This window comes from Vanacampus margaritifer, chromosome 14 (genome assembly GCF_051991255.1).
Source record: "Vanacampus margaritifer isolate UIUO_Vmar chromosome 14, RoL_Vmar_1.0, whole genome shotgun sequence".
Taxonomy (NCBI): domain Eukaryota; kingdom Metazoa; phylum Chordata; class Actinopteri; order Syngnathiformes; family Syngnathidae; genus Vanacampus; species Vanacampus margaritifer.
The window spans coordinates 12,305,742-12,332,682 of record NC_135445.1 but is presented as its reverse complement, the minus strand read 5'-3'; the positions used below and the strand labels follow the sequence as shown (position 1 = coordinate 12,332,682).

Genomic DNA, 26,941 nt, shown 5'->3' with positions numbered 1-26,941 from the left:
ACTCAAACTCGATCCACAGGCGCGCTTTCAGGACATCGGGCTTTTTGAGCGACATGATCCGCCGGTACGACTCCTCGAAGATGTTGTTGCGATGGAGCTTCATCTCAAATCGGTTGGGGATGTCAGTCTGTAATTAGGCAGATGAAAAAGTCTGTCAAAAACGATTTTAGCGATGTTTGTTTTCAATTTGGACTACAGTTTAACTTGGTCTAGAGGACAGTTAAGAGTGCAAGGCCCTTCTTACGAAACCAATGATTTCGATTTTGAAGGTATTTAATTTAAGATGCAGACTAAAGAAAGCCAGCTGGATTTTATTGAAACTGCTCTGAAGTTTTTGACGGACTGTCTGTAGAGGTACCAGATGAGTAGAGGAATGTATCATCTGCATATAGATGAATAGATAAATCCTCTATAAAATTTACTAAATGGAGAAAAGCATAGGGCTAAGAATTGATCCTTGTGGGACACCTTTAGTGACAGGCACAGGATGGCAAAGTTACCGTACTTCGCTTTCACACATTGTACTCTATTTAACCAAACTTCAAAGTCAAACAAACACATTTTAATTACCGGTACTTTAACTACAACATTGGAAGCATTTAAAAAAAAAAAAATTAACAAGAAAAAGGTTTTAAATTACTACAAATTGGAAGTCAAACAGCACCACTGAATATAAAACAACAACCTTTTTCAATTCCAGCCGTTAATGAATCACGTTCGTGATCTTTAACATGCCCTACAAGTCGCTCACCTAATTAATGCTCCAGATTAAGACCCCCAGGATTAGAAAATAACATGAAACAATTGCTTGAAGCACTGATTGAAAAGAATTTAACAAATTACATTCATTAATATTCAGTGAGCTCCAAAGACGGCGGGAAGCATCTGCAATCAAGCATCATTGTGGGAACTTGGAGGTTTTCCATCGTTATAATATGCTGAATATGCCGGCACACTTCTTACCGGTTTCTTTAGCTTCTTACGAAAGTAGTCATACTTTTGCTTGAACTCTCGGGAATATGGAACAGCCTGCACGGAAGACAAGACAAGCAATTAAAAAAAACACACACACAATGGAATCACCAAAAATTGGCTAATTGCTTGGTGGAAACATGGTTTAATCGTCCTGCACATAATTGACCCTAAGGTGCTGGCATGCTAAGTGACTAAAGTGAGAGACTGACAGGAGGCGGGCGACAGTGTGTCGTTTCCAACGCACGGAACACATCAGCACTGAGTGGAAACTACTCACGGGTCCGGTGATAGCAGGACTCTGAAGGCGAGGGTCCTCCCACTGTGTGTTCTTTGTATCTAAATGAGACAAAACAAACATTGGAATGCTTACACACTCTTCCTTAAGTCGTAAAGAGTTTTGTGCTTATAGTGAAAAATTCACCAACATGTTGTATGTGTATCTAAGGTATTGAATGATATGGGTGCACCTCTCTTTAGCCCATTCAGAACCTTTTATTCACTATGTGTTACATATGCTCAAAATATGGCAAAATATGCAAAGTCATTAAACATGCTTTTCGGCAATTACAGAAAATAATGTTAGGGAATACAGGCAAACTAAAGGCAAAGTAGACTATACAAAGAAAAGAAGCAAAAACATACTTTTCATGACTGCATGAGGTGCATTTAAAGACTGCCAACAATATAGGAAATCTCAAACGTAGATGATAAAACACAAAATTTTAACTTCGTATCTTTCAGAAGTCACCAAAATACCGAACTACCATCACACAATTATAGAATTTCTGCTTTTTTGCAACCGCCAACATGTATGACGTCATTTCCTTGACTGACTATTGGGAAAATTAATATTCATTTTATGTTTTTCAGAACTCTCATTTACGCTGTTCTTCTTTTTAGACGGCTAACTAACAGAACAGCACCTCTGCTGGTTGCAGCCAAGTACAGTCATTTCTGGACTGCGGCTAATACAAAGATGCGGCTTATCCTTCAGATCACAAGGGGGCGCACTATAAAGAAAGTCTAAACTAAGTCTGCCCTCATTATGGAAAAGAAAGTCACGGGAACCCAGTGCGGTAACATTAAAACACCTGCGGCTTACAGTCAGGTGCGGCGGCTTATATGTGTAACAAACTCGCATATTCCCCGAATTTAGCTGGCGCGGCTTATAGTCAGGTGCGCCTTATCACCCAGAAATTACGTTATTTCAGTCCATTTTTGCTCAATATAGAGACAAATTGATTAACAAGCCATTCCAAATAATGGATTATATGAAGCCCGTCCTAACCAGTAACAGTGGTTAGCGTCTTTTTAAATGTGTTTTATTGCTTGGTAGGTATGGCTAATTTTTACACTTGTATGTTTTTCCTGTAACCTTATTAACGGCAAGAGTTGAAATTAGTAATCTGTAAAAAAAAAAAAAAGACAATTTTTCTCCCTCTCATTTTTAAGTAGGGCATAATGACTGCCATAAATGCATAATGACTGACATAAATACATCAGAAAATTAGTAAGCACCACGTGGCCCAATGAGTGATGGAAAAGAAGAGTCTCAAATGTCATCTTACTGTGGTCAATGTAGAAAGTGCGTCCATCTGTGTGAACTCGCTCCTCCCACCCGGGCTACAGAGATAAAACAAAATGGAGGATGAGAGGGGAAGAAAAAAAAAATCACCATTTAAAACAGGCCATGCTCAAATAGTTATTCAAATGTGTTATTTATTTCAGGCTTGATTGAACTTGTCTCCCCCCAAAAGATGTAAATAGCAAAGCTCAATCAGACACCCCAAAAGCAAATATTCTTTCTTTTGAAAAATGATCGCTATTTGAGTCAGGACTGCAAAGACACGACAGATACCACCACACATGACACAGAAGGCTCATCACCATGACTTATCCCCACCGGCTTCCGGTTCATACCGGAGAGCTTAAGAGTCACAGACCACACACGCACTCACCCAGCACCAGAAATCAGGCAATTCAAGTAAGGAGATAAAGTGAAGCGGGTGGGAGGGTGGCGGGGCTGAAAAAAGGCCAAGTCTACATTCCTCAGCTGTAAAGTCCACAAACACAGTTCCAACCTTTTGAAGTTTGCTTATCCCTCGCTTTAAACCGCCATTTTAATATAAAATGCCATACTGGCATTTGCCCTTCATAATTTAGTGTTGTTCAGAAGTTTTTCATTCTCTCTTTTATTATTGAAACAAACTTCCGAGTTGCACCCTAATTTCATTGTACCTGCACCATACAATGTCAATAAAGGCTTTCTATTTCGTTTTCTCCATCACAGTGGTGCCAAACGTTCAACACCCTAAATTACTTAGAATTTTGAGTTTGACCATCATTAAAAAAAAAAAAAGTATCATAAATGTCATACAAATTCATAGTCAATCAATCAATAACTTCAATCTTGGCGCCGTACGATGTTTGAGGTAAAAATGTAGGGTGCAATGTAATGGAGTAGAAATACTTGGTTACTGTACTTTATTAACTAAACATTTCACACATCTTTAGTTCATTATTCCCAGCAACTTTCTATTTTGCCTTCGCCCTCCACACCCAGAATACTGAAAAAACAACAACAAATTAACGGAATTCAAAATGGCTCACGCAACATCGCCAGCAGCAAATAATGACTGAAACGACGAAACGGTGAGTGACTGTAACGTCACACATCTGTGTGCGGACTAAGGGGATTTTTTTGTACAGTGGAGCGAAAGTTTGCCACTGATACAATAAAGTGACAGAAATACTGGCATTCAATTCAATCTATTAATGCAGTGAAGTCATGATGTTCATTTAGCTATTTTAGTTATGAGAATCATGTATAGGCAACTTGATACTAGCCAGGCTAACGGGTGGAAGCTAACTTCACTCATTAGTAAACACACCAACTACAGTACATCACTCAGCTAAAATCAGCTAATTAAAAATTACATATAAAAAACAAAACAATCGAAACTCAAATTCTAACAACTCACTTTAAAAAACTTTCTTTGCCAATGTGTAAGCACATGTAAAGACTTTACCCTCAAGTAAAGCATCACTTGACTGCTGCTGTGTTAGCTTCTGTGGTTAGCGACCCTATGCTTGTCCCATGTGATCAAAAAGAGTGTTACATTAACTGAGGATTTCATTAGAATAGACTTGGCTCTAAAGTTGCACAAAACGTCAGCCTTTGAAACTTTACGGCGAAGTTTCAACCGCTGCATGTAGGTTTTTTTCTTTGTCTCATTTTTTTTTGTGTCAGTTTCGTTAACACGCACAACGCAGTGTCTAAAAAAACACCAGTCATGTAAACGAGAAGAGCCCATTTGGCATCATTAAGCGCTTTGATGGGGACACTTGCAATTTATATACTATTTGTGTTTGATATCTTTATGAAAAACTAATTTAGTTAAAAAAAACAAAAAAAATATTAGCTCTTAAAACAGGGATGTGATTTGACCAAAGTGAAATTATCTGAAAATTTAGCCGGGGGTCTGGGGGCCGCTGGCAGTGCCCTGGTGGGGGAACACGGGGGGCGAAGCCCCCCGGAGCTCATGGGTTTTTCCGTGTTTTTAAGTACTTTCAATGCACTCACATGACAAAGAAATAGACAAAACAACAGCATAAATTTTCAATGTACATTGAACTATCCCATATAAAATGGCAACATTTTTTAGTTTAGTTTTTATTTTTAACATTTAGTCAACTCAAAATCAGTCACATTCAAAAACATTGGACTGTCTTTGCTTTTAAAAACTATCACTGAGAATATCATCATATCTAACTAATGTGATTACTAAGTTAACACATAAATAATGTTGAAGAGTTCAAATTTCATGAACAAATAATTGTATCATGACCAAATGAAAAGTAACTCATATTAGAGCATACCACAAATGTCTGTTATAGCAGAAGATGTTATCTGTCGGAGTCATGTGCATACACAATGAACTAAAGATAAAAAAGGGGGGGGGAGATAAAAAAAGCGGAATTCCGCGAATTAGCGGAAAAATCACATCCCTGCTTAAGAACAGTAAAAAAATAAAAATAATAAAAATATTTTATTTATTTATTTATTTTTAGACACATTACAACACAAGACCAAGATTTTGGAAAAAAAAGATGGCTTACTCTGCAAAATATCTGAATTGGCATCAGCTTAAACAACATCCATGTTGGTCAGGGCCTACCTGTGTTTAAAAGTTACTTGAAACAATTAATAAGGTTTCATGACATGACAGTTTGGACGCTGCAAAGAATTATTCCACCATCGAATAATCTCAATATTTTGTTTTTGTTTTTCGTGTGCCAATTTTAGACAGCCACCTTCCAGGCACCACTGCACATTCACCCCCCTCCCGTCTAAAAACTGCGCAGGGTGCTTCTGTTGTCCCTCAGTGATACAGTTACACAGACATGGCGTAATCTTAGAGGCCCCTGGGAGAGAGCCAAAAGGGAGGGGTGCTGGTGCAGAGGCCGTGCGGAGAAAGAAAGCTGGAGGGGAAGGGGGGGGATGAAAAATTAGGAAGAGATATAACCCATTCATGCTGGTCACGAGAGAGAAAGAAAGACAATGAAAACATAGAAAAAGAAAGCGCAGTGCTGTCTGCAGGCATGACGTGACCACAGCGTGGCAGACCAGACAGGTAGGTAGGCAGGCAGAAGGAGGGAGCCGACCAACCTCCTCTGGTAGGTGCTGCCAAACACACGCGGCCCCGGGGGGGTGCGGAGGAAGTAGTGGACATTATTAGATCCACCAGAACAGAAGATAGAAATAAGAACATACACACACATCCGCACGCCGACAACCACACACGCCACCAACAGTCACATTATGGCGCTATTATAATGCCAGCTCCCTTTTCAAAACGATCCCATTTCCAGACCACACACCCTGGCTTGCCTCTTTTGTCACAGTACTAAAAAAGGAAATGCCAATGGAATTTCAAAAGCCAAATGCCAATAAAGTCGTACTATACACATGGAAAACATGTATGCATGCATGCATTAAAGGCGAAGTCAACCTTAAACATTTCTTGACAAAAATATTATATATATATATATATATATATATATGACCTCACTAGTCTAAACATGACATTATGATTAATATTACATTTATGGAATATGAGTTACGCAAAAATAATCAAGCCGTTTTCATCCATCTCATTTTGCCACTTTTTGCTGTCGACTGAAGATGACATCACAGTTGTTCAGGGCTCAGGCAACGAGCAATCACAGCTCCCCTGTTTTCTAAAGCTGAGCTGTGATTGGTTGTTACCTGAGCAACTGTGATGTCATTTTCACTCGACAGCAAGTGGCAAAATGGTCGCCTTGTGATACTGATAAAAACTGCTGGATTTTGCTGCTTAACTTATATTCCACTAACGCAATATTAACCAAAATACCATATTTAGAACATATTATTGAGTTGACCTCCCCTTTAAAAATCGAATAAAATGCATTTATGCGACGCTACAGCTAATCTTGCTCTGTGAGCAATGACATAAAAAGCTTTAGCTTTTAGTAATGTTGCCACACAAAACTACCAGTGATTACAAAGAGGACGATAAAGTTATTGTAAAGTAGCGGTAGCTGAAGTTAACAAGGACAATAATAATGTGTAACATAATGAACAATTTTCACCATGTTACTTTTTCTTTGTATTTCTTTGTTACCGCAGAAGGACACCACCAGTGATAGTAGTTGGACAAGCGTAACCATGATGCAGGAAAAGGACCTCAGTGTGCCATAGTGGTAGTGTAGCTACAAAAATAATACCCCAATAATAATAAAAAACAAATTAATAAATAATATAGGGGTGCAACTAAAGTCATGATCATTTTTGCAAAAAAATGCGCCTCTAAATTAACTCATTCACTGCCACTGACGCCTATAAACGTCAAAAATTTATTTAAAACATTTCTATTAGTTTAACATTTCCCCCCCACTTTTGCTAACAAGAGTATGAAAACCTAGATTTTTTTTAAAGAGAAGATTATTAAAAATTAGGGGCGTTAGGCGATTAAATTTTTTAATTGTAATTAATCGCATGACTTCAACAGTTAACTCACGATTAATCACAACTATTATAACTGTTCTAAATGTACTATAATTTTTTTTATAGGTTTTCATACTCGTTATCAAAAGTGGAAAAAATGTTTAACTAATAGAAATAATTCAAATGAATTTTTGATGTCTATAGCCGTCAATGGCAGTGAATGAGGTAATTAAGCTTAAGCTACTGATTTGATAATCATTACACCTCTAATGTATAACAATATTTGTAAAAAATAAATAAATAAAAAAAATCTCAAGAGGTTCTACAGTAAACATCATGATCTAGCAGCAAAGTGTACTTACAGGAAGAGGGCCGAGTTCACCAGGCTCTATGGAGTTTTTATTCCTCATATGGACCGGATACTTTAACCTGGGATCTTCCTAGTTTTTAGTGTAAGAGTAAAGAGAGCGTAAAGAATGAGCAGAAAATAATTTTAAATTTTAGTTAATTATTTTTTAATCCATCCATCCATTCAAATTGAATTCAAAATCAATACAAAAAATCTCATTAAATGAATTTAAATGAAGAGAAGTGGCAATGGCGAATGGAAGTACAGTGTTACTCACCCAGGTGGTGGCTCTGCTGTTGTGGTCGATGAAGAAAGGCCGCCCGTTGGGGGCTATCCTCATCTCCCAGCCCGGCGGCAGGAAGCTCTGCTGGGCCTTGTGCTGGGACTTGGGAGAGCTATAGGGAGACGGCTGCGGGGACTGGGGGTTGGAGAAGGTGTCCTTCACTGCCCGTCGCGCCTGGATGTTGTTGGCCCCCTGGATGGACAATTACAACAACAACATCTTCAAAATACAATACAATGGTGACATCATTAATCAATAGGTGGGAGTGAATGAGTTAACTTCCCTCAACTACTAATGAAGATAGTCAGTGCCAAGAGTCATCCTGACCTTGCACATTTAACTTTTTGTGCTCTTGCAAACTTTTTTAAAGTACATCAACCATATAGAAGCTATTAAGTGTTGCATCATCACAAAAGAATCCCTCATTATGTGCCGAACTGCCGATCTCAATTTTTAACACGACAAAACGTGTTAATTAACAGTCTTATCTGGATGCTATAATTATGTTTCTGTTTTATTTCCCACTCTGGCTTTGACGGCAGCTTATTATCACACACACACCTACAGACACACCTTAATTAAATCTCCACCAGGTCAGCTCTCTTGGTAGTTTGTCAGCAAGCGACAAAGACCCTCTTAATTAGCCGCATTACTGTGATGTATTTATCGTCGCAATTTAAGATTGAATAGATGTAAAAGGCACTTCTTTGAGCACCTCAGAGTACAGAAAAAAATCAACGCTATCCTTGATTTACTGTTAAAAGCATGCACCAGAGCAAAGTTTTGTCATTTCACAACAGCAGAAGTGAGAACAAGTGTGAGGAAAGCAAATTATCACCCAGGTAAGCAGGGTACACGCAACCCTGAAAAACTGACTCAGGAATAATCAGGGTGAGGGTTATGGGCCATTTTGGAAGATGAGGGGTGGAGAACCTTGCTTTCGAATCATTTTTTAATTCCTTTGTATGCTGCTGCAATCAAATAATTGTTTATTACATATATGAGCATTGAAATATTAATATTTAGGTTAGAATTATACATCAAGCACAGGTTCCCCACCCCTGTTCTTAAAGGGGAAGTCAATCCTATTTTATTTTTTTTGACAATTGTATGTTCAATGCAGCCCTACTAGTCTAAATACTGTAGTGTGGTTAATATTGTGTATTGGAATATGAGTAAAGCAGCAAAATCCAGTTTTTATCAGTTTTTAAGGCGGCCATTTTGCCACTTGCTGTCGAGTGAAAATGACATCACAGTTGTTCAGGTCTCAGGTAACAATGGGATGGTATGGGATTTTTAATAGGTTTTAGGTGAACTAATGAGTACACACTCACGCACACATGCACACACACATACTGTACATACACACGCACAAACAAAATAAAAAAAATTAAAAATAAATTTAAAAAAGAGCAATGATGATGACATGTCAAATTGGTAAAATTACCAAATGAACAATACTGAGCTCTAAAAAAAAAAAAAAAAAGGTCTCAGGTAACAACCAATCACAGCTTAGCTTCATAAGACAGGCGAGCTGTGATTGGTCGTTACCTGCTGAGCAACTGTGATGTCCTCTTCAGTCGCCAACAAGTGGCAAAATGGCCGCCCCCTGAGATGGATAAAAACGGCTGGATTTTGCTGCATAACTCATATTCCACTAATGGAAATTATCAGAAGGCGACCATTTTGCCACTTGCTGTCGCGTGAAAATGACATCACAGTTGCTCAGGTAACAACCAATCACAGCTCAGCTTTAGAAAACAGGGGAGCTGTGATTGCTCGTTGCCTGAGCCCTGAACAACTGTGAAGTCATCTTCAGTCGACAGCAAGTGGCAAAATGAGATGGATGAAAACGGCTTGATTTTTTTGCATAACTCATATTCCACAAATGTAATATTAATCAGAATGTCATGTTTAGACTAGTGAGGTCACATATAACATATTATTGTCAAGAAATGTTTACGGTTGACTTCCCCTTTAAGGGTTTGCGGTGGACTGGGACGGGTGACTACATCTCACCTCCAAGGGGGTAGAGAGGGTGACAGTGGGGGAGCTGAGGCTACGAGGTCGTCGGACTTGGGGCTCATGGAGGTGGTTGTTGGAGGCATTAGAGGAGGCATTAGAGGAGGCATTGGAAGAGGGGGAGGGGGCAGGTGGCAGGGCGGCGGTTGCTCCCGACGGTGACGCGGCCCCCGCTGAGGTGCTGGCACCATCTTCAGTCAGCTGCCAGGGAGAAAAGCACTTTTGAGGTTAAGACGGGTTGGAAACATTGCGCGTGCCTCTTTTCCACTCAACAGTAGATTGCAGCGGGAAACTGCAAAAAACACTCTGCATTAAACGTATCGGTAAGCACAAGCAAGGTTAGCCCCTTTTACACTGCCTGCATTTTGGCGCAGTTCTGTAGAAACAGCAACGACACAATGGGAGGATAAAATTGGCCTGGCATTTTAACCGTAACAGAAGGGGATGCTGTCTGTATTCCAAATTGCTGTGAAGTTTAACACTTTCTTTTCCCGCCCCGTTGTTGATATTTGACTATTTTCTACATCGCACCACTTTATGGTCCTGAAGTCATCTAATTATCTGACTGCAGGACAGCATGTAATCGAGAACACATTTTAGGGCTGTTGTTACAGTGTGAGCTTTTTATGTTTTATTTTAAGTCAGTGATTCTCAACCAGTTCGTGCTGTGGAAAAGTATCCAATGTCAATTATTTTGATGAAAACGTATTCATTTTCTAATAAAGAAAAACTTTTTTTGTTAAATTTATCAATATTGTAATATTAACAGGCAGAACAATCAAATGTTCTTCCACTAGATGACTTCACTGCCATTCGCGACTATAGACGTAAAAAATTCATGTGAACTATTTCTATTAGTTTAACATTTTTTTCCATTTCATTTCATTTTATGAAAACCTAGATTTTTTTATTGTACATTTATAACATATATAAAATGATCATGCGATTAATTACGATAAACGGCCCTTATTTTTAATTTAAAAAAAATTATTAGGCCCGTCAGGCGATTAATTTTTTTTATTGTAATTAATCACATGACTTCACTTGTTAACTAACGATTAATCACAAATTTTTATATCTGTTCTAAATTTACAATAATTTTTTTCTAGGTTTTCTTACTCTTGTTAGCAAAAGTGGGAAAAAAATGTTAAACTAATAGAAATAGTTAAAATGAATTTTTGATGTATATAGCCGTCAATTGCAGTGTATGAGTTAACCTGTATATCCACTTTTTGTGAACCGTTTTTCTTAGGGGTGTGGCCATGAGATTGAGCCTTGGCTCAATAAATGTTGGGAAACACTGGTTTAAGTGATGCGGTAAATCTGCCCAACCAATGATCGACCAGTAGCAGTAATCATGAGGGTTAGGCACTTGACTACATTGCCTTGACTGAAAAATGGGGGGAAATAACTATCAATGAACAAAAAATTGTTTTGTTCTTATTTATTCTACTGTTTGACCATTTAACAACAAATACAAAAATAAAAAAAATATTTTAGATTGCTTTTGGGCACGTTTTTGTTGTTGTTGAGAATTTACCAAATGGTTGAGGTGTCATTTAATGGTTACAAAAAAAAAACAGGATGAAACATTAGTCTTATAAAGACATACACAGTTCTATTTGGTGACCGTGGATTCATTGTAGTTATTATTTTATTGCTTTTTTTCCCAATGCATGAAAATATTGCTTAAAATACTGAATATTACCAGTTACAATTTCTATCTTCATCTCATCTTTGTAAGGTGCAACAGCATTATTATTTGTTGTACAATAACTCACTATGTTACAGCAACTCATTACTTTTAAAATATGGGCTACTAAATGCAATATAAAGTGCTTAAAACAGATTATATATATATATATATATATTTTTTTTTTATGTGACCAGCTGAATGTTCCCTTTGTGTGGATGTAAACCAATCTCCAATAGCTGAAGTTGGTTTGTCATTCTTTGGACAGAATGAAAAACATTTAGCCTCTGTTGCTCCTACTGAATGCTTAACTATCCATTAATCAATAATCATGCCCAACCCAAAATTACTGTAGGTACTGGCTCGGCAAGTAGTACCCAGAATTTATCCCCATGATGAGTAGGTACTGTGCAGTGGAAAAGGGGCACCACTGACAAACCTTTGCCAAGACATTTATTATTTTTTACTAGTTTTGTTTGCTAGTTAGAATTGCAATAAAATTACTTGACGAAGTCCACAAAACTTTTAAATTCAGGATTGTTCAGCCTTGGCGAAGGTCTACAAAGAACCACTCTAGTCCGCAATGCAATACTTTTGACTGCGATCCCCTCCTTGCGATCAATGATGGGCGACAGATGGGAATCAAGACAACGAGCAGTCAAAGCACGGGCACAAACGCCAGGATAAAAAGATAGATTAGACGTCCATTTCTACTAATTGACAGAAAAACACAGTGGAAAGAAATATGGGAAAGAGAAGACATGGCTCCGATCCGGAGTGCCAGAAAACACTAGACAAGAGAAGGAAGACTGAGATGAGGGCACAAAAAAGAACAAAAAAGAAAAGGCTGCACACAAGGCTGAGAACAAGGGTCCGAAAAGAGAATCAACGCCATGGCGATGTTGACGCAAGTTCAGCTCCCGCCTCCTTGACCTGCTGTACCTGCACAATGGGCCTAGTCCAGGTAGTGGTGCGGCTGTTATGGTTGACGTAATAAGTTCTCCCCTTGGCATCCTTCCGCTCTTCCCATCCAGGGGGCAGGCCTGGTGTGGTCAGGTTGAACGCGGTTGCTGTGGGAGACTGGCCACGCCCACCGTGGAGAGAGAGCAAAAATAAACGTGTCAGAGAAGATCGGAAGGTGACGTCTCTAGGAAGGAAATTGTTCCAATAGCAATTCAAAGGCACGGACGGAACAACCTTACGTCAGTTGAGTTGCAAAATAGCAATTGGTGAATGATGGGCGATTTGATGTGATTGAATTGCAACACTATATTTATGCTCACATTTTTCGGTACGGTATGGAGGTATAATGGAACGATTTAGATACGGCACAGGAAGCGTAACTGCCTCACTCTGTAGTCACTTGTATGCTCAGTGGAATTTAGCCAACGGTTAGCAGAAATGTAACTGGTTACATCATTTGAAAGGCGATCATATGATTGTGAATTTCAGTGGATCAAACTAACAGTGGCATTTAAGCTACCTCTCTTGGGCTCTTCAGACCTTCAGATTTAATCATCTTTTATTGTATTTAGGGATAGGTGAGTACCAATGCCAGTTATCCGACCAGTAATATCCTTATTTGAAGGTATCGATACCAGCCACCGATACTAAAGGCAATATAAATTTGACATCGACTAAGTCCTCCTGAGCAGTAGTTGGCGCTAATTTGACACATCTGTGATCATCTACGTCAGAAAGTTTTTTGTTCTCATTTTTGTCACTGTGTTACATGAAATTTTATATAACAAAAGTACTGGGATGTGTCTGTACTCAATATTGGTGAGTACTCAAAGAGTGATTATTTGTACTGGTATCGGTCTAGAAAAAAAGTGGTATCAAACATCCAAATTGTGGAATTAAAGGTATTAAAAAAAGCTATGCACAAGTAACGTACATTTTTTGTAGATAAATGATATAGATTTTCACTTTAGTGAAGCTGGCTTCAAGTGGTTATAAGCTAGCAAAAAAAATCTTATTATTATTATTATTATTTTTTATTACAATATTCTGACCTCTAAACTGTGTGTAGTGAAGACAGGAACAATTCCAGAAGAAAAAAAACAACAACTAATAAATATATGAAGTCAATGGATAAGTGCACAAATAAAGTGACACACAAAAAAGAGACTATATTGCTGCAATGAAATCTTTTTAGCGTGTATATTTTAGTCAATATTGCTGCACACATCCTTTTTAAAGTCTGCCCAACATGAAAATGCTTCAATGTGAAAAGGGAAGGAAAATACTGTCAACTATCGAGGATGTTTTTAAATGAATGTCTTAAACAGGAGGTGCAGAGAGTTTGTACTGTATATAAACTGAGATATTACCGTGGTCTCCTCACCACCTGAGACTGTTTGAGCTCTGGTTCTTCTGGAATGGGAACGCTGCTGGTGGCAGACAACAGTATTGTCAGGAGGGGGCATTAATAAAGTGGGCAAAAGGTGAGGTTTAAGGTTGGGCATTATATTGAAGAGACACTGAAAAGACAAAAGGGTGGCGATAGAAAGTGATTGTGCTTGGGAAGGAAGCTGTGACTTTTTGGGTGATGGGGGAAAAAAAAATCAATTGAGGGAATCTAGGAGATTGATTTTGAGGTGGCTGGAAGGTTGTGACTGGTTGATTGGATTTTGCAAAGAAAATGTACACAAGTTAAATAATACATACAAATATAATACAATTTATGTCAAGTGAAAATGGAGTTTAAAATAAAAGATAAAGGCTATTATGGAGCAATGTTACGATCAGACAAAAATTGAGGCAAACTAGCCGGAACAAGTCATCACCTTAATACGGTGTACACTTTGATTAATCTCACGGAATGTTTCGATGTCTCTGTCTGTGCTGCTGTTTTGGTTAGCAACAGAGTTTAAATTGGCTCAGTAGCATCTAAGAACCAAACTGACTACCTGTTTTTTTTTTCCCGAGATTGGAAACATGTGGCGTCTATTCATTGATTGATGCACAGTGATACTAAATTATATAAGGAAATATATATATATATATATTTTTAAAGTAATATAGTTAATGCAAGGTAATGTTACAGCAGTGCTAGCGATATGTGCATGGTTGTACATTTTTAAGTTTTAAAGATATTAGCAAAAAAAATGCATCGAATGTGTCCAGTATATGTGCCTACTAAACCTCAACAAGATTGCAGTGGTGGCTGAGGACAGCAAATGCCTGCCTGATTACACCACCCACTAATGGCTCGTCATTGCTGCTGACATCAGCACTTGTAGTATTCCTTTGTTCAACAGCTCTGTGACTCAACTGTGTGACTGCCTCAAGAATCATGTGACAGTCGGATTTGGAGGCTGTGACTAATGACATCTTGAAATCATGCAAGGGTTTCTAACTAAAATGCTCAAAGTGCTGAAGATTAAGTGTTTACTTCTAAGTCAGCTATAAAGACGGGAAGGAAGTGGTACGGTAATGCTAGTGAGGCAAGAAGAAAGGAAAGAATGCTCCAACAAGAGGGAAAAGTGAAGAGTTAGGAAAAAACACCTGTCTGGCGTGGTGGGGGAAAAAGCGGGATTAATGTGTTGAACAACAACAGCACTGACAACGGAGATGTGAAGGAGAAGCCTAAAAAAAAGCCCTCAGGGACGACAAGAAGGCTCAACAGTAACGGAACAGAAAGGGAGGAAGGAGCACAAGAGAGGCGACGAGACGGACGGAAATGCAAGCGTTGGGAAATATTTACCGCAGGAGGAGGAGGCTGGGCCTGATCGCTAACGCCATCCGTCATACTGGAAGAGCGCAGTCGATTTGACAAATTGGTCTGCCGAGAGGAAGAAGACATTTGAAAAAAAATCAAAAGTAGTAAGTGGTTTAATAACTACAACATGTTTTGAATCACTCGCAATAGGTGAAAATCCATGATACAGAGAGGTCATTAAAAAATATGCATTTTATATTTCCGACATGCTTTAAATATATCTTTTACACAAACAGCTAAAAAAGTGCACAAGGGACCGTAGCTCTACAGCAAGTACACTGTTAAAAAAAAAAAAATCATAGAAAATGATCGTTTAAAAAAAACACGATAGAATGATTTCATGAATGATGAACTGCAAATATTATCGAGGGAACACTATGCTAATAGAAACATCGCTCATGATGCCATTTATGGTGGTGGTTCATTTTTGGAAAAAGTCATTAAAACAAATCCAAACACCAGCCTAAAATTTTTTGACCCATTACCAATCAACTTTAATGATAGCATTCAACTTTAACATAAGAGGGTTTGCTTTCTCACCAGAACAGAGCTGGGCCCAGGCACTTCGCCATTAGCGTCGGAGGTAAACGACAGCCTCAGGCTCAAATCATCAGGGAACTCCTGTGAGACGGGCGTCGGTGGAGGTTGTGGGGTCAGCATGGAGGATGTGCCAGGTTGGGACTGGTCCAGGCTGTCATTTGGGTCTTCCTCTGTGATTAGCTCCCAGGACTATAGACAGTCAGTACAGGAAGGTCAACCATGTCAGAAATACTGATTAGCATGACTCCAAAGATTATGGGATGATCTTAGATTCAACTCTTTAAAGAGACAGTGTGTAGAATTTTTCGATTTTTCTATGCTCATCCCTTTAAAAAAAATCACTATTATTTTCAATAATATGCAAACAAAAAAAAAGTTTTATCACATCAATCAATCTATATTTTTTTATTTTTTAAATATTATGGTAGGTCTAGTAATTGTCAATTATGCAACATAAGTCGCGCTGCGCCTAACAGGAAGGACGTCAACATGTTTCGCTAGCATTTTTCTGCTATGGATAGCCTAAGGAGAAGAACTTTCCAAACGCAGTAATTGGTTTGAGAATTGTGGTCTCGCTGAGGCTCCGTAGTGCGTACTCTTCAAAATGCATGCACTTCGAATTTAGGTTGTTGCATTCTATTAGCTCACCACTAGAAGGCACTAAAGTCTACACACTGTCCTTTAAAAGTTCAGAATTTTTGACGCAAAAAGCAAAAGAAGCAAAACAAATGCCCAGAGTTGACTGAAAGGTCTAGTGATGTTTACAGACGCCTTCAGTGACGGTAGTGCATGTAGGCAGCTAAAACTCTGAACCTTAATGCTCATTTTACTTGTTGGTTGTGTCCCTCTAGTATGTCCTCTTTTTGTGTTTGTGTACAACCCTTTCTCACATTATCAATAACGTCCCGTGGCTCCATATGCTCATTCTCCAGGTCCTCGCTGATGTGTCGTCTTGAACGGAAGACGCGATGCGCCTCCTGGTGGATCTGACGCTGGCGATTGTCGCTCTCAGTTTCCGAAATCACGTCCCTTAACGGAAAAACGGCAAAGACGTTTTTTTAAGAAATGAAGGTTACGCATTGCACACATTAAGAAGTAGAGAAGGATTACATGTTGGAGGGCCGTTTCCACTGCGTGGAACGATTGTTGTGGTTAACATAGTAGGTGCGTCCCAGATTGTCCACCTTCTCTTCCCAGCCTGGAGGCAAAGGTGGAAGCAGCTGCTGGGGGCGCTGCGAACCCGAATCTGCTGATTCATCCCACCCCTGAAATGAAAGGAAACAGTCATCCATTTTTTAATATATGGCAGAATGGACTTCGTGGTCACATTTATTAACCACAGGAAGATCAATTTGTGGTATTTGATCATTTAAATGGATGGCTACGTCCGGAATATCAAATGTTGCCAAAGCTACTAGCTCATAAAATGTTGAGAGCTCGGTTGAATTGAAAGTACTTCATGATGCTGTATCATCTCTTTAATAACAGGTGGTCGAATACATTTATCAAACACTCTATGTGAAATGCACTGTGATTCCTGTCTGAAGTTATCAAATGAAATGGTTTATTTTGAGAGGTTTCTGAGTAGAGTGAGTGGGTGGCATGCAAATACTAGCGATGAATAAAGTTTCTTGTTGATGTATAGCCATTAGTTCATATAGTTACAGCCAATATATTGCCAATAGGGAAATCCGCATATGAATATAAAACCCATGAAATGCATTTGGGGGGGGGGGGGCAATAAAACCCTGGGGGGGGGAATAAAAATAAAAATTCACAAAATATGCATTTAAATTGTGTATGTGTATGTGTGTATATATATATTTATTTACATTTAATTTTCCGGCACTATGCCTTGTTTAAAAGCACTTCATTTAACATTTAAGAAAAAAATGTTAGCCATTATGACCTAATACGCTATATGGACAGCAAAGAATAAATTTATTTGGATTATTATACAATTTAATATTCTCTCTCTTTTTTTTCTCTTTTATTTTACATTTTATTTGGCAGCAACTTTTAATTGAGAATTTTTATTTTTTAGCCAAACCTCAGAACAACATTAGCTGGTTCCTCCATACAGAATTTTTTGTGTATCCTGGAAAGGAAGTTGAATGGAACATTTTTAGGGATAAAATAAAAAGAAAGATCCTTTTTTCAGGGATAAAATAAGTAAGCTCCTTGCAAACAAATCCCGACTCTCACATTTCTTTTTGTCTAGACCTGAAAGTTGACATCATTTTCCTGTGGAAAGGAATCGGAACACCGGAATCTTCCAGCTCGATTAGAGGACACGATGAGCAATTTACCACAATGGCTCACGTAATGTTGAGTCATCATCATGAAAAAAAAAAAGGACAAGTTTAAAGGACAATTGGATACAGCCAGTAGTTAGCTAGTACAATATTGTGTTCTTTTGCCATGAAAACATGGAACCTACAAAAAAAAAGATTAAAGTATCTTCCTTCATCTGGAAAAAAAAGGATATTTCTATCTGTTTCCGTTTTGCAGCATTTAGCATAACAATATAGCTTAGTTGCATCATTATTCACAAATCTATTTAGAATTGTCAGTAATTGAGTTTTTTTTCAACATGGCCCTGGTTGATATATTTTGTTCTGCAGGCTGCCACTTGCTGGACGTTTTTGTAATAACGACCATTTCTTCAACCGTTTTTTGCAGTTGAGAGGCTGCATCAAAGCCTTCTGTATGCTCTAGCATAAACAAACAAACGCATAAATACGTCTTTGGGAAGGTTAAAACGTTTAAATAGAACATATTTATACATTTTTGGGAGTAAATTAGTTAAACACAAATTCTTCATGATTTAAACTCAACCAATTGTTTTGTAAACGTCTTTCCAATTTGGTAGCAATCCGACAAAATCTCTACAGGTTTGCCTTGGAAACACTTCGAATAAGCAAAATTGAGCATCAACAGATGCTTCAAGCCAAAGTGGTTGATGTCGGTATATTCATGTTTTAAGTTATCAACTTTTCCTGCCACGCTGCGCCTACTTACACTGACAAAAACTCAAATCTTTCGCAATTTTGCGTCTGAGTTGTGCACATGGTTTAAATTTGGTAGCAACTGGACAAAAATCTCAACGACACCATGAAATCACCTAAAATGATCCCATATAACAAACAGACAACTTCCTTTCCGGGTATGAAAAAAAGACAGGCCGACCAAATTTCATCTCTGCTGGGGTTAATTATGTTGAATTCATTCATTTCTCCACTGGAGGGGAATCTTTCAGCTTAACGATAAATCACATGATGCAATTTACAAGGATGCTTCAGTTGATGCCAAGTCAATAAATAAATAAATCATCAAATAAATAATAAATAAACAATACTAAAAACTGCTTGACTGAGCTTACCTCTGCCTCCTCCCTCATGTCTCCAGCTTCCTCTTCATGTCCCCCTTGTTTGGGCAAATAGGCCATCTTCAGACGCAGGTAACCCTTCACCCTAGACTTGTGACTTGGAAATATCAACGAGCAGGAATGAGCTAGGTAGCTAAGATAAACCTACGATGACAAATAACATCACATCTATTTTCACCCCTTTGGCGCCACGACCGATGATACCAACCTCCTGGGCCGCAACAGGAAGTCCTTAAACGTATAAGGGCGCTCCATGGTGGGGTCCTCTGTCTGTAAATGAATAGAAAGTAGGCTGTTTTTTAATTTTCGATTATTTTTTTATTTTTTTAAAGGGCATCATAATCAAGAATCACGGCTCTGGATTACATGGCCCTGAGCGTCATACTGGATTGTGGTTATGCAATGCTTCTCCAGTTACACATTGGAAAAACAGAAAGGCTACTTGGTCATTCTCAGCAGTCTGCCAAACTCTTTTTCAGCATACAGCAAAAACTCTGCCACTATTCAGAGGCGTGACAAAGAAGATAAAGGGATGATGCATAAATTAACACCCGTGGCTTGTGAGTAAGTATGTAGGCTTACGTGGATCATCCACTGACTTCTAACAGCTAACAGTTCCCTCGACTAAAAGGAGCCACATACTGAACGTTAAAATATGATCCTATCCTAAGATTAATCCAGATTCAGAATTTATTTTTGACATGTAGTATGTTAAATGTAGTAAGATTGGATTTCACAGCGACATAAGCATCTCAACATAGTAAATGGTACATTTACATTTGGATCAGAAACTAAAATTTCAGTAGCAAATCCTGCACACACATTTAAAAATTCAGTTTAAATCTCACACACTTTCATTTTTGCTGATTCATGATAACATTTTTTAAAGCAACACTAAGGAACTTTCAGTTTACGTTGATTATGGCAGCGCCATATGGACAAAAGCGGTATTGTTTTGTCTGAAGGAAGACCACATTTCCTATAAGGACAAGGGTATTGTGTTGTTGTTTTTTTAGCTCAGGCCAGTGAGTGAAATCTGGGCCAATGTTGATCCTTGACTGTCCTTTTGTCCGGGTATAGCTTCCCTTTTCCTTTTTTCTTTTTTGGTGAAAAATAGGGATGGGACATTAGCAGAAAAATTCATCAAACATTAAGAATTAGTGTAGTAGATTATTTGATTAATCAATGCCAAATTGACAATTCATAAAAATCCAGAAAAATAATGCTATATCTCCACAATCGTGTACTACATCGTTCTCAGTCTTTGCACACATTTTCAGCAATTATCTTCCAGCATATATAATGTATTTAGAAACAAATCTCTGAATTTATTGTATGGTCTTCGAATTTTTTACAGTTACATACCGTAAAACTTGTTTAATAGCATTCTAGCCCTGTTGATTCAGTCTACACGTACTCTGCTGCCAAAAGGTAAAGCAATTCAGGTTTACTTGTTAAAATAGTACCTCTTAAAATCAAAGTGGCATACTTCGATGGCAACTAATAAAGTAGTTTCTATCTGAATTGAATACTAGTAAAATTGTGCTAGAAATATAACAATAAAAACCTGCTTACCAGTGCTTAGCAATTTCGCAGAAATCCAGCCCAATACCTATTCCTTGTGAAACGATTTTAGTCAAACGTTTCAAAAATTGAATTGGTAAATCCTTTGAAACTATGTCAATTCATAAAATACACACAGGCCTTAAATGGGTGATTGCACCAAAACAAACAAACCAACTGAACCAACTAATGCCCAAAGATACAAACTTTAAATATGCTCTGATCTCTTCAAATGTGTGTGTACACCTCAAACCCACTGTGTCTTTGGTTTTAGAACCAGTTATATCACCAAAGTCTGCAATTTCCCACTGAGACTATGTCAATTCAACCGAGGCGTTTTTTTCCATGCGGTCCAAATCAGGGACAGTCGCCTTGTTGTTTACATTCTAGACTGTCTTGCCAAACAGGGAGCGCTGCTAGGCTATTAAGGCAACAAGAGGAAGCTACTTGTGTGAGCACTTTCCTCACACCAGAGACACTCTCGGATCAGCAAATGCTAAATCTGAAAACGTCTAAGTACCCCAATCCGATTTATTTTGACAGTCTATTTTGCCTGTACATTTCAAGTGCGACCTTAAAACGACCCTTATGTGCAGAAGCCCATTTGTCAAAACAGAGCAGCAACAACAATAATGTAAATAAAGTCTGGGAAAGTCGTGAGGGGCAGCAAACAATTATACTAAGTAAGGCAGATTAATTTCTTTAGGGCAGGACCAGCACACACAATATAACGTCATAAAACGTCATTACAATAACAAAGTGAAATGTTTTACTATTTTGTGTGTCCCCTTCTGTCTAGAATAGCTGGTCAAAATCTCTTGGATTCCTAAAATGACTTCCTGCGTATTTTTGGGGCATGGGTTTTGAGACTTTGGTGTATTTAATTATGATAGACATGGTGACCAAATTCCACCTTCTAAGGGTGTAATTTGTTTCGAACATACAAGTATTAATACAAGAATATGCGAATCTCATTACTCCAACAATCACCACCATCAGCAAACGTTTGTGTGCTTATTTAATGGTTTGCCAAACTTTAAAAGTTAGCAAAACTGTTAGCAAGATGCTAATTTTGAATGTAGCTTCATGTCACGAATCCCATTTCATTGTTCTCCGGAGGTGGATATTCCGTAATAGTTTCAAGTAAAGCTCCTGAATCCCAAAGTAACAATTCAGCAGGAGCCACATTATCAGTCTTGCATGCCTTCTTCTCTCTCTGACTGGTTATTCCTCCTTCTTCCCAATGTTTTTAAAAAAAAATCTAATTTGAGTACAACATGGGGCCAGCGAGGGCTGATTCTTTTCTTTTTTTCAGTTTTAACAAATGACTTTTTGAGGGGTGAAATTGCAAATGTTCCCGTTAATCTAGCATACTAACACTATATTGATAAATCCATGCGTTTGCTGTAGTTTTCAGTTGACCACAGATGATTTATCTTGTTAATGTGTGCACTACATCAGTGACATGTATACAACATTTTTTGTTTGTTTTTTGTTTTTAGATGGTCGGTATCCAATGTATTTGATTAATCATTTGTGGGAGATAACCCATTCTTTTTGCTCTTATATCTTCATTGTATACTTGAACCATGTAGTGTAAATACAGCTCAACTCAAACATAAACAGAACTCACCGGCAAATGGCTAAGAGGAACGTCCACTTGTCCCAAAAAATCATCTCTGGTCTAGAAAAGAACAAAAAAAGAGGTTCAGGAAGAGTAGCACCTTTTTGGGCACTGACAACAATTGCAACAAGGGAAGAGAAGGGAAAACCACGGTGAGTGTTGAGGTATTGCAGTATTGCCAAGGAGATTCAAAAACACAGCAACAATTTGTCATAGACCAAAAGAAAGGTATTGATTTCAAGTCATGTCCAAAAATAACCTCTGGCCTTTTTTTATAAGCATCTGATACAGTTGCAAAACAGCATGTTTGCTTGGAAAACATCTCTATCAGGATCTTATCATGAACCAACACTTTTATATCTGGCAAGGAGCGTGTGTCCAAGACAGGCTCAGTTTATGTAGGCCTTTGGTATCAGAAAGCCCATAAACCCAGAGAAGAACATCCAACTGCAACACGGAAGCCACATTACCCAGACAGAGGAAAGAAGAGGGTTGTTGCTATGACAACATCAGGAATAAAACCAGGGAAGAAGGCTTGTGAGTCAAATAAAAAGAAACCTGTAGATTTGTCCATCCCTTTGCTATAATTAAAGCAGACTGGAAAAAGGTAGAAAAAAAGGGGGGGGGGGGAGGAAATGAAGACGAATGATTGCGCTGCACAACAGTCGCCCCCCTCTTCAAGAGGGACAAAGATTACCTGTCCGATGTGGAAAAGCCCGTTCTTGGTAGAGGCCTGTATGTGGGACATAACTGATTTAGATGGCAGACTTTCGTAGACATGGGAGTGAAGAAATCGGTTTTGGAGCCTCTAACCCTATTTCAAGTTTCCCCACTTAATAGTCAACTCTTGTAAAACTCAAACTTGAGGGGATTTTTGTGTTTGTCGGGCCTATTTTCGCTCCACGTTATGTATGAAATTAAATGCATGCTTTTTAAATGGTGTGAAGACAATCAACATTCTATAAAACAAAAAAGAGGAATTATCATGAAGGCAAAATTAACCCTAAAATTTCCTCTTTGTTCTGCAAACTGTGGTCCGTTATCTGTTCCAGGACGGACAGAAATACGGAAATCCACATCAACTTCAAATGGTACTTTTAGAGAGAAGCAGATCTGTTTGATTTGATTACCACCATTCAGATGTCACATGACATGTTTTTCTATGGCCCAATCAACTAAATTCACCCAAAAAATCAAACACACACAGTACTAGGGCTGCTCAATTATGAAGAAAATATTAGTCACGATTATTTTGGTCATAATTGAAATCACGATTAGAAAAATCTTTTATTTTTTGGGTACAAAAAAAGAAAATGTTTAAACATAAAAAAATATTAAGACAAATAAAATTATTTGAAAAACTATAACTATGCAAGTTCCTTTTGGAAGAAACAAAATTTATAAAAAAATTGTGTAAACAATTCAAACAACTAAAAATTAGTAGTAATAATCTCTTTTATTTGACCATTATGCTGATTTTGTAATTGTGGAGTGTAATAATTGAAATTGTAATTGAATGTCGATTAATTGCACAGCGCTAACACACACACACAAAAAAAAAATGTTTTAGAAACTTTCCAATCCAGTGAAAATATTCAGCGAGACTAAAACTCCATTCTGGGAGATAAACATGTGACGCCCGACCACGGGGGGCTCAGACTGCTACCTAAAATTGTCGAGGAAAGAGGGGGCAGGCATACATCAAGCCTTATCATCCTCTAGTGTGGCATAACACTCTTAACAGACACGGAATCCGACGGTGAAAGGTGAGTCACACGGCACTGCTTGTTGGTTATTATAGTGCAGTTTTGTCAACAATAGATGAGTGAATTTCACACACACTTAAACACACCTAGACTTACACTTAGATACGGACACACACATACACACTTGAACAGTTTTTCAGCTGTGGGAAAAAAAACAGTATCTTAGTATCTGCTTTCATTTCATAAACCAAGCGGAAAATCTACTAAGTGACTGCCAAACTCCCAAAACGGTGAATCATAAACCCCATCTTAACTAGAAGTAGTGTGTCACGTGTCAATTCTGTCATCGGAATTCATGGAACACTTTGTTTTGAAGAGCATCCTATGAATAAAACTAATTAACTAATGCTTTCAGCACTGGTGTGTCATTGTTTTTAACGCCAACCTGGTTATCCTGTAGCTTGAAAAGTAACACATTAAACTGTCAGTTTACGCACGACAGCACCCTGGGGAGACACGGCTGTTTTGTGTGTCCTTTAACGCAGGGGAGCATTTTAAGCTACGGGTATGTGTATGCGGTGGGCTATAATTGCAGAGTCATCAAAGGGTCACAGTTGAGCCATGCAGCTGCCTCCCTGGGCCAGGTTACACTCGGGGTTGGGAGGGTGTCACCAATGACCAACAGCGTGATGAGGGCCCAGAGGCAGACAGCATATGGATTGTTAGGGACCAGAACAAGTAAATCGGCCTTTTTCAAACATCCCGACAGAATATTTGCACCACCATTCCTACACTGCCTTGTTATTGTTTTAGCTCAAACTTAAAATAATAACAAAAATATATATATATTTTTTTATTAAGTGTAGAGAAAATGCTTACTTTTCATTTTGTGAAAAATAAGTAGTAGTAAATTAAATTTTTTATATTTTTTTTATTTTTAACATAATTGATTCCAATTTCCTTGATGTAGTTGGTTTAAGGACATGTTTACATGCAGACTGTCTGAAACCCGAATATTTGAAAGGCCATGTAAACACACACAAAATCCCCAAAAATTGTCTTATTCTGGGTTTTAAAAACCTGAATAAGATCCTTGGTTTAACATTTTCGTAATCCAAATTCTTGTTCATATAAATCCATCCGGAATACCTCAATTGAACAGGGTAGTCCGCATGTTCTATCTGCAAGGAATCTTAAACTTTTGAGTACAGGAACTACCGGTACTTGCATGAGTGGCGGCATCCCACTCGTTAAACAAACCTAACTTGAACACATTGAGTTAGGGCTACTCGATTAAGGGAAAAATATTAATTTCGATTATTTTGGCAATAATTGAAATCAAGATTATTCAAACAATTATAAATTTTTGGGGTACAAAACAAGGAAATGTTTAAGCATTTAACAATATTAAGACCACTTTAAAAAAAAATAGAAACACTATAATTATGTAAGTTCCTTTTGGACCAAACAGAATTTATAATAATATATATCTATTTATTTAATAATGTTGGCAAAAATTTGAAGTTGGATTGCAGCGTGTGCACTGTGCAGTAGGACGATCATTTATTTTTTGGGTACAAAACAAGAAAATGTTTAAACGTAAAAAAAATAATAATAATAGAAAATATTAAGACAAATACAATTATTTGAAACACTAATTATGCAAGTTCCTTTTGGATGAAACAATTTATTAAATTAGTTTTTTTAAAATTTAAAAAAGGTGCAAATGTAAGAATTTAAACAACTAAAAATACTAGTATTAATAATCTTTTTTACGATTATGCAGATTTTTTAAATTGTGGAGTGTAATAATTGAAATTGTAATTGAATTGCGATTAATTGCACAGCCCTGCATAGAGTTCTCTGTGGCGTTTTATGTTATTTTCTGTCTACGGCGAAAATGCCACAGTGTGTATGTATACATGTATATAAGTCCGTGCTTCTGGTGTGCAACCCACCGAAGCTACTCAAGCAGAGGTAAACAAACATGATGACGCAGCAAAGAGCCACAATTTTGACAATAAAAAACTTTATTTTGCGTGGTGAGTTACATAAATAAAATGTATTTTATTGACCGTAGTTAAAAGCAGAAATGACATCTATTTGCGTAATGACGTAATGCGTAATAACTTTGTATACGGGAATAACTTTCTTCGCTCATTAAAGTAAACGGGTTATCCTGAAAGTTTCAGAAACCGAAATTTGGACCTTAACCCGAATATTGGCTGCATGTAAAAGTAGTCCTTTGTCTTTGAGATTTATAAATGCAAAAGTCTCAGAACACACGTTACCGGAATCGCCTAACATCTCAAGTTGCCCCAAAAAACAAAACAAGCCTATTTTTCAGCTGTCAAATACGTTATCTATACTTTATGCAACATAATGGCAAATTGTAAGAAAGGCTCTTCTCTGTTCCACCATGAATGTGTAGAATACTTTTCTGTACAGTTTAATAGATGTGTCAAACAAACTCATTTCACAACAAGAACTGGGGAATCCACTGTTACAGCATCCTAAATTACAGAAACATCCCATCCACAGATTCAGATAAAACATTTGCCCCAATGTTTTTTTGGCGCTAATGCAACCTGTGGTCTATGAATCTAAGGTTCCAGGAAAACAGGCAGTGGTTAGCAGAGTTCTTTGTGAATGGCCACCAGAGAGAGAGTCGTCCTGGCAGGGCATGCTGAAGTTGGCACAGACAAACACATGCGGGGTTTCGGGGTCTAAAATGGACCACTTGGGGGATTTGGGGAAGACCTGCCATTGCTGTCTGTTTGAGGATCGTTGGAACAGAAATGAAATGCCCCGGCATGGCAGCACATTGGCAGTATTTACTTGTGCCAAGAATACAGATTGTCGTTTAAAAGTTAAGGATTATTTGACGATATTACCTGAACACAAATAATGAATTGACACCTTTTTAACATCTCAATTGTCCTATCCAACATCCTATCGCCGTGAAAGCAGATGATAAAATCCAGGAAACATACTAGCCAGGGAAGACAGATTGCTCTCCAAATCAGCAGGCACACTTGAAGCGGTCTAAAGATAGAACTGGTCTCAGTCGAGGTTACCAGCGAGT

The 26,941-nt window shown here is 38.0% G+C and overlaps 1 protein-coding gene across 11 annotated transcripts in view; it reads right to left on the bottom strand.

Annotated features, from left to right (window-relative positions):
- The window catches only part of nedd4l (NEDD4 like E3 ubiquitin protein ligase), a 49,264-nt gene that overhangs the window by 6,483 nt on the left and 15,840 nt on the right, over positions 1-26,941 (bottom strand). For 2 of the 11 annotated variants that reach the window (XM_077585902.1, XM_077585901.1), the window contains 16 exons: positions 22,160-22,210; positions 19,172-19,233; positions 18,958-19,060; positions 16,686-16,840; positions 16,466-16,604; positions 15,576-15,764; positions 15,021-15,098; positions 13,645-13,704; positions 12,254-12,391; positions 9,616-9,819; positions 7,591-7,788; positions 7,327-7,404; positions 2,544-2,598; positions 1,253-1,311; positions 964-1,029; positions 1-127 (listed from right to left, as the gene is read on the bottom strand). The exon at positions 1-127 is cut by the window's left edge and continues 103 nt beyond it. In XM_077585902.1, coding sequence (XP_077442028.1) covers positions 1-127; positions 964-1,029; positions 1,253-1,311; positions 2,544-2,598; positions 7,327-7,404; positions 7,591-7,788; positions 9,616-9,819; positions 12,254-12,391; positions 13,645-13,704; positions 15,021-15,098; positions 15,576-15,764; positions 16,466-16,604; positions 16,686-16,840; positions 18,958-19,060; positions 19,172-19,233; positions 22,160-22,210 — 1,762 coding nt within the window. Of the gene's footprint in view, positions 128-963; positions 1,030-1,252; positions 1,312-2,543; positions 2,599-5,644; positions 5,660-7,326; positions 7,405-7,590; positions 7,789-9,615; positions 9,820-12,253; positions 12,392-13,644; positions 13,705-15,020; positions 15,099-15,575; positions 15,765-16,465; positions 16,605-16,685; positions 16,841-18,957; positions 19,061-19,171; positions 19,234-22,159; positions 22,211-22,708; positions 22,748-22,847; positions 22,884-26,941 lie in introns of all 11 variants that reach the window. The other 9 variants (XM_077585893.1, XM_077585892.1, XM_077585894.1 and 6 more) reach the window with 9 other exon arrangements.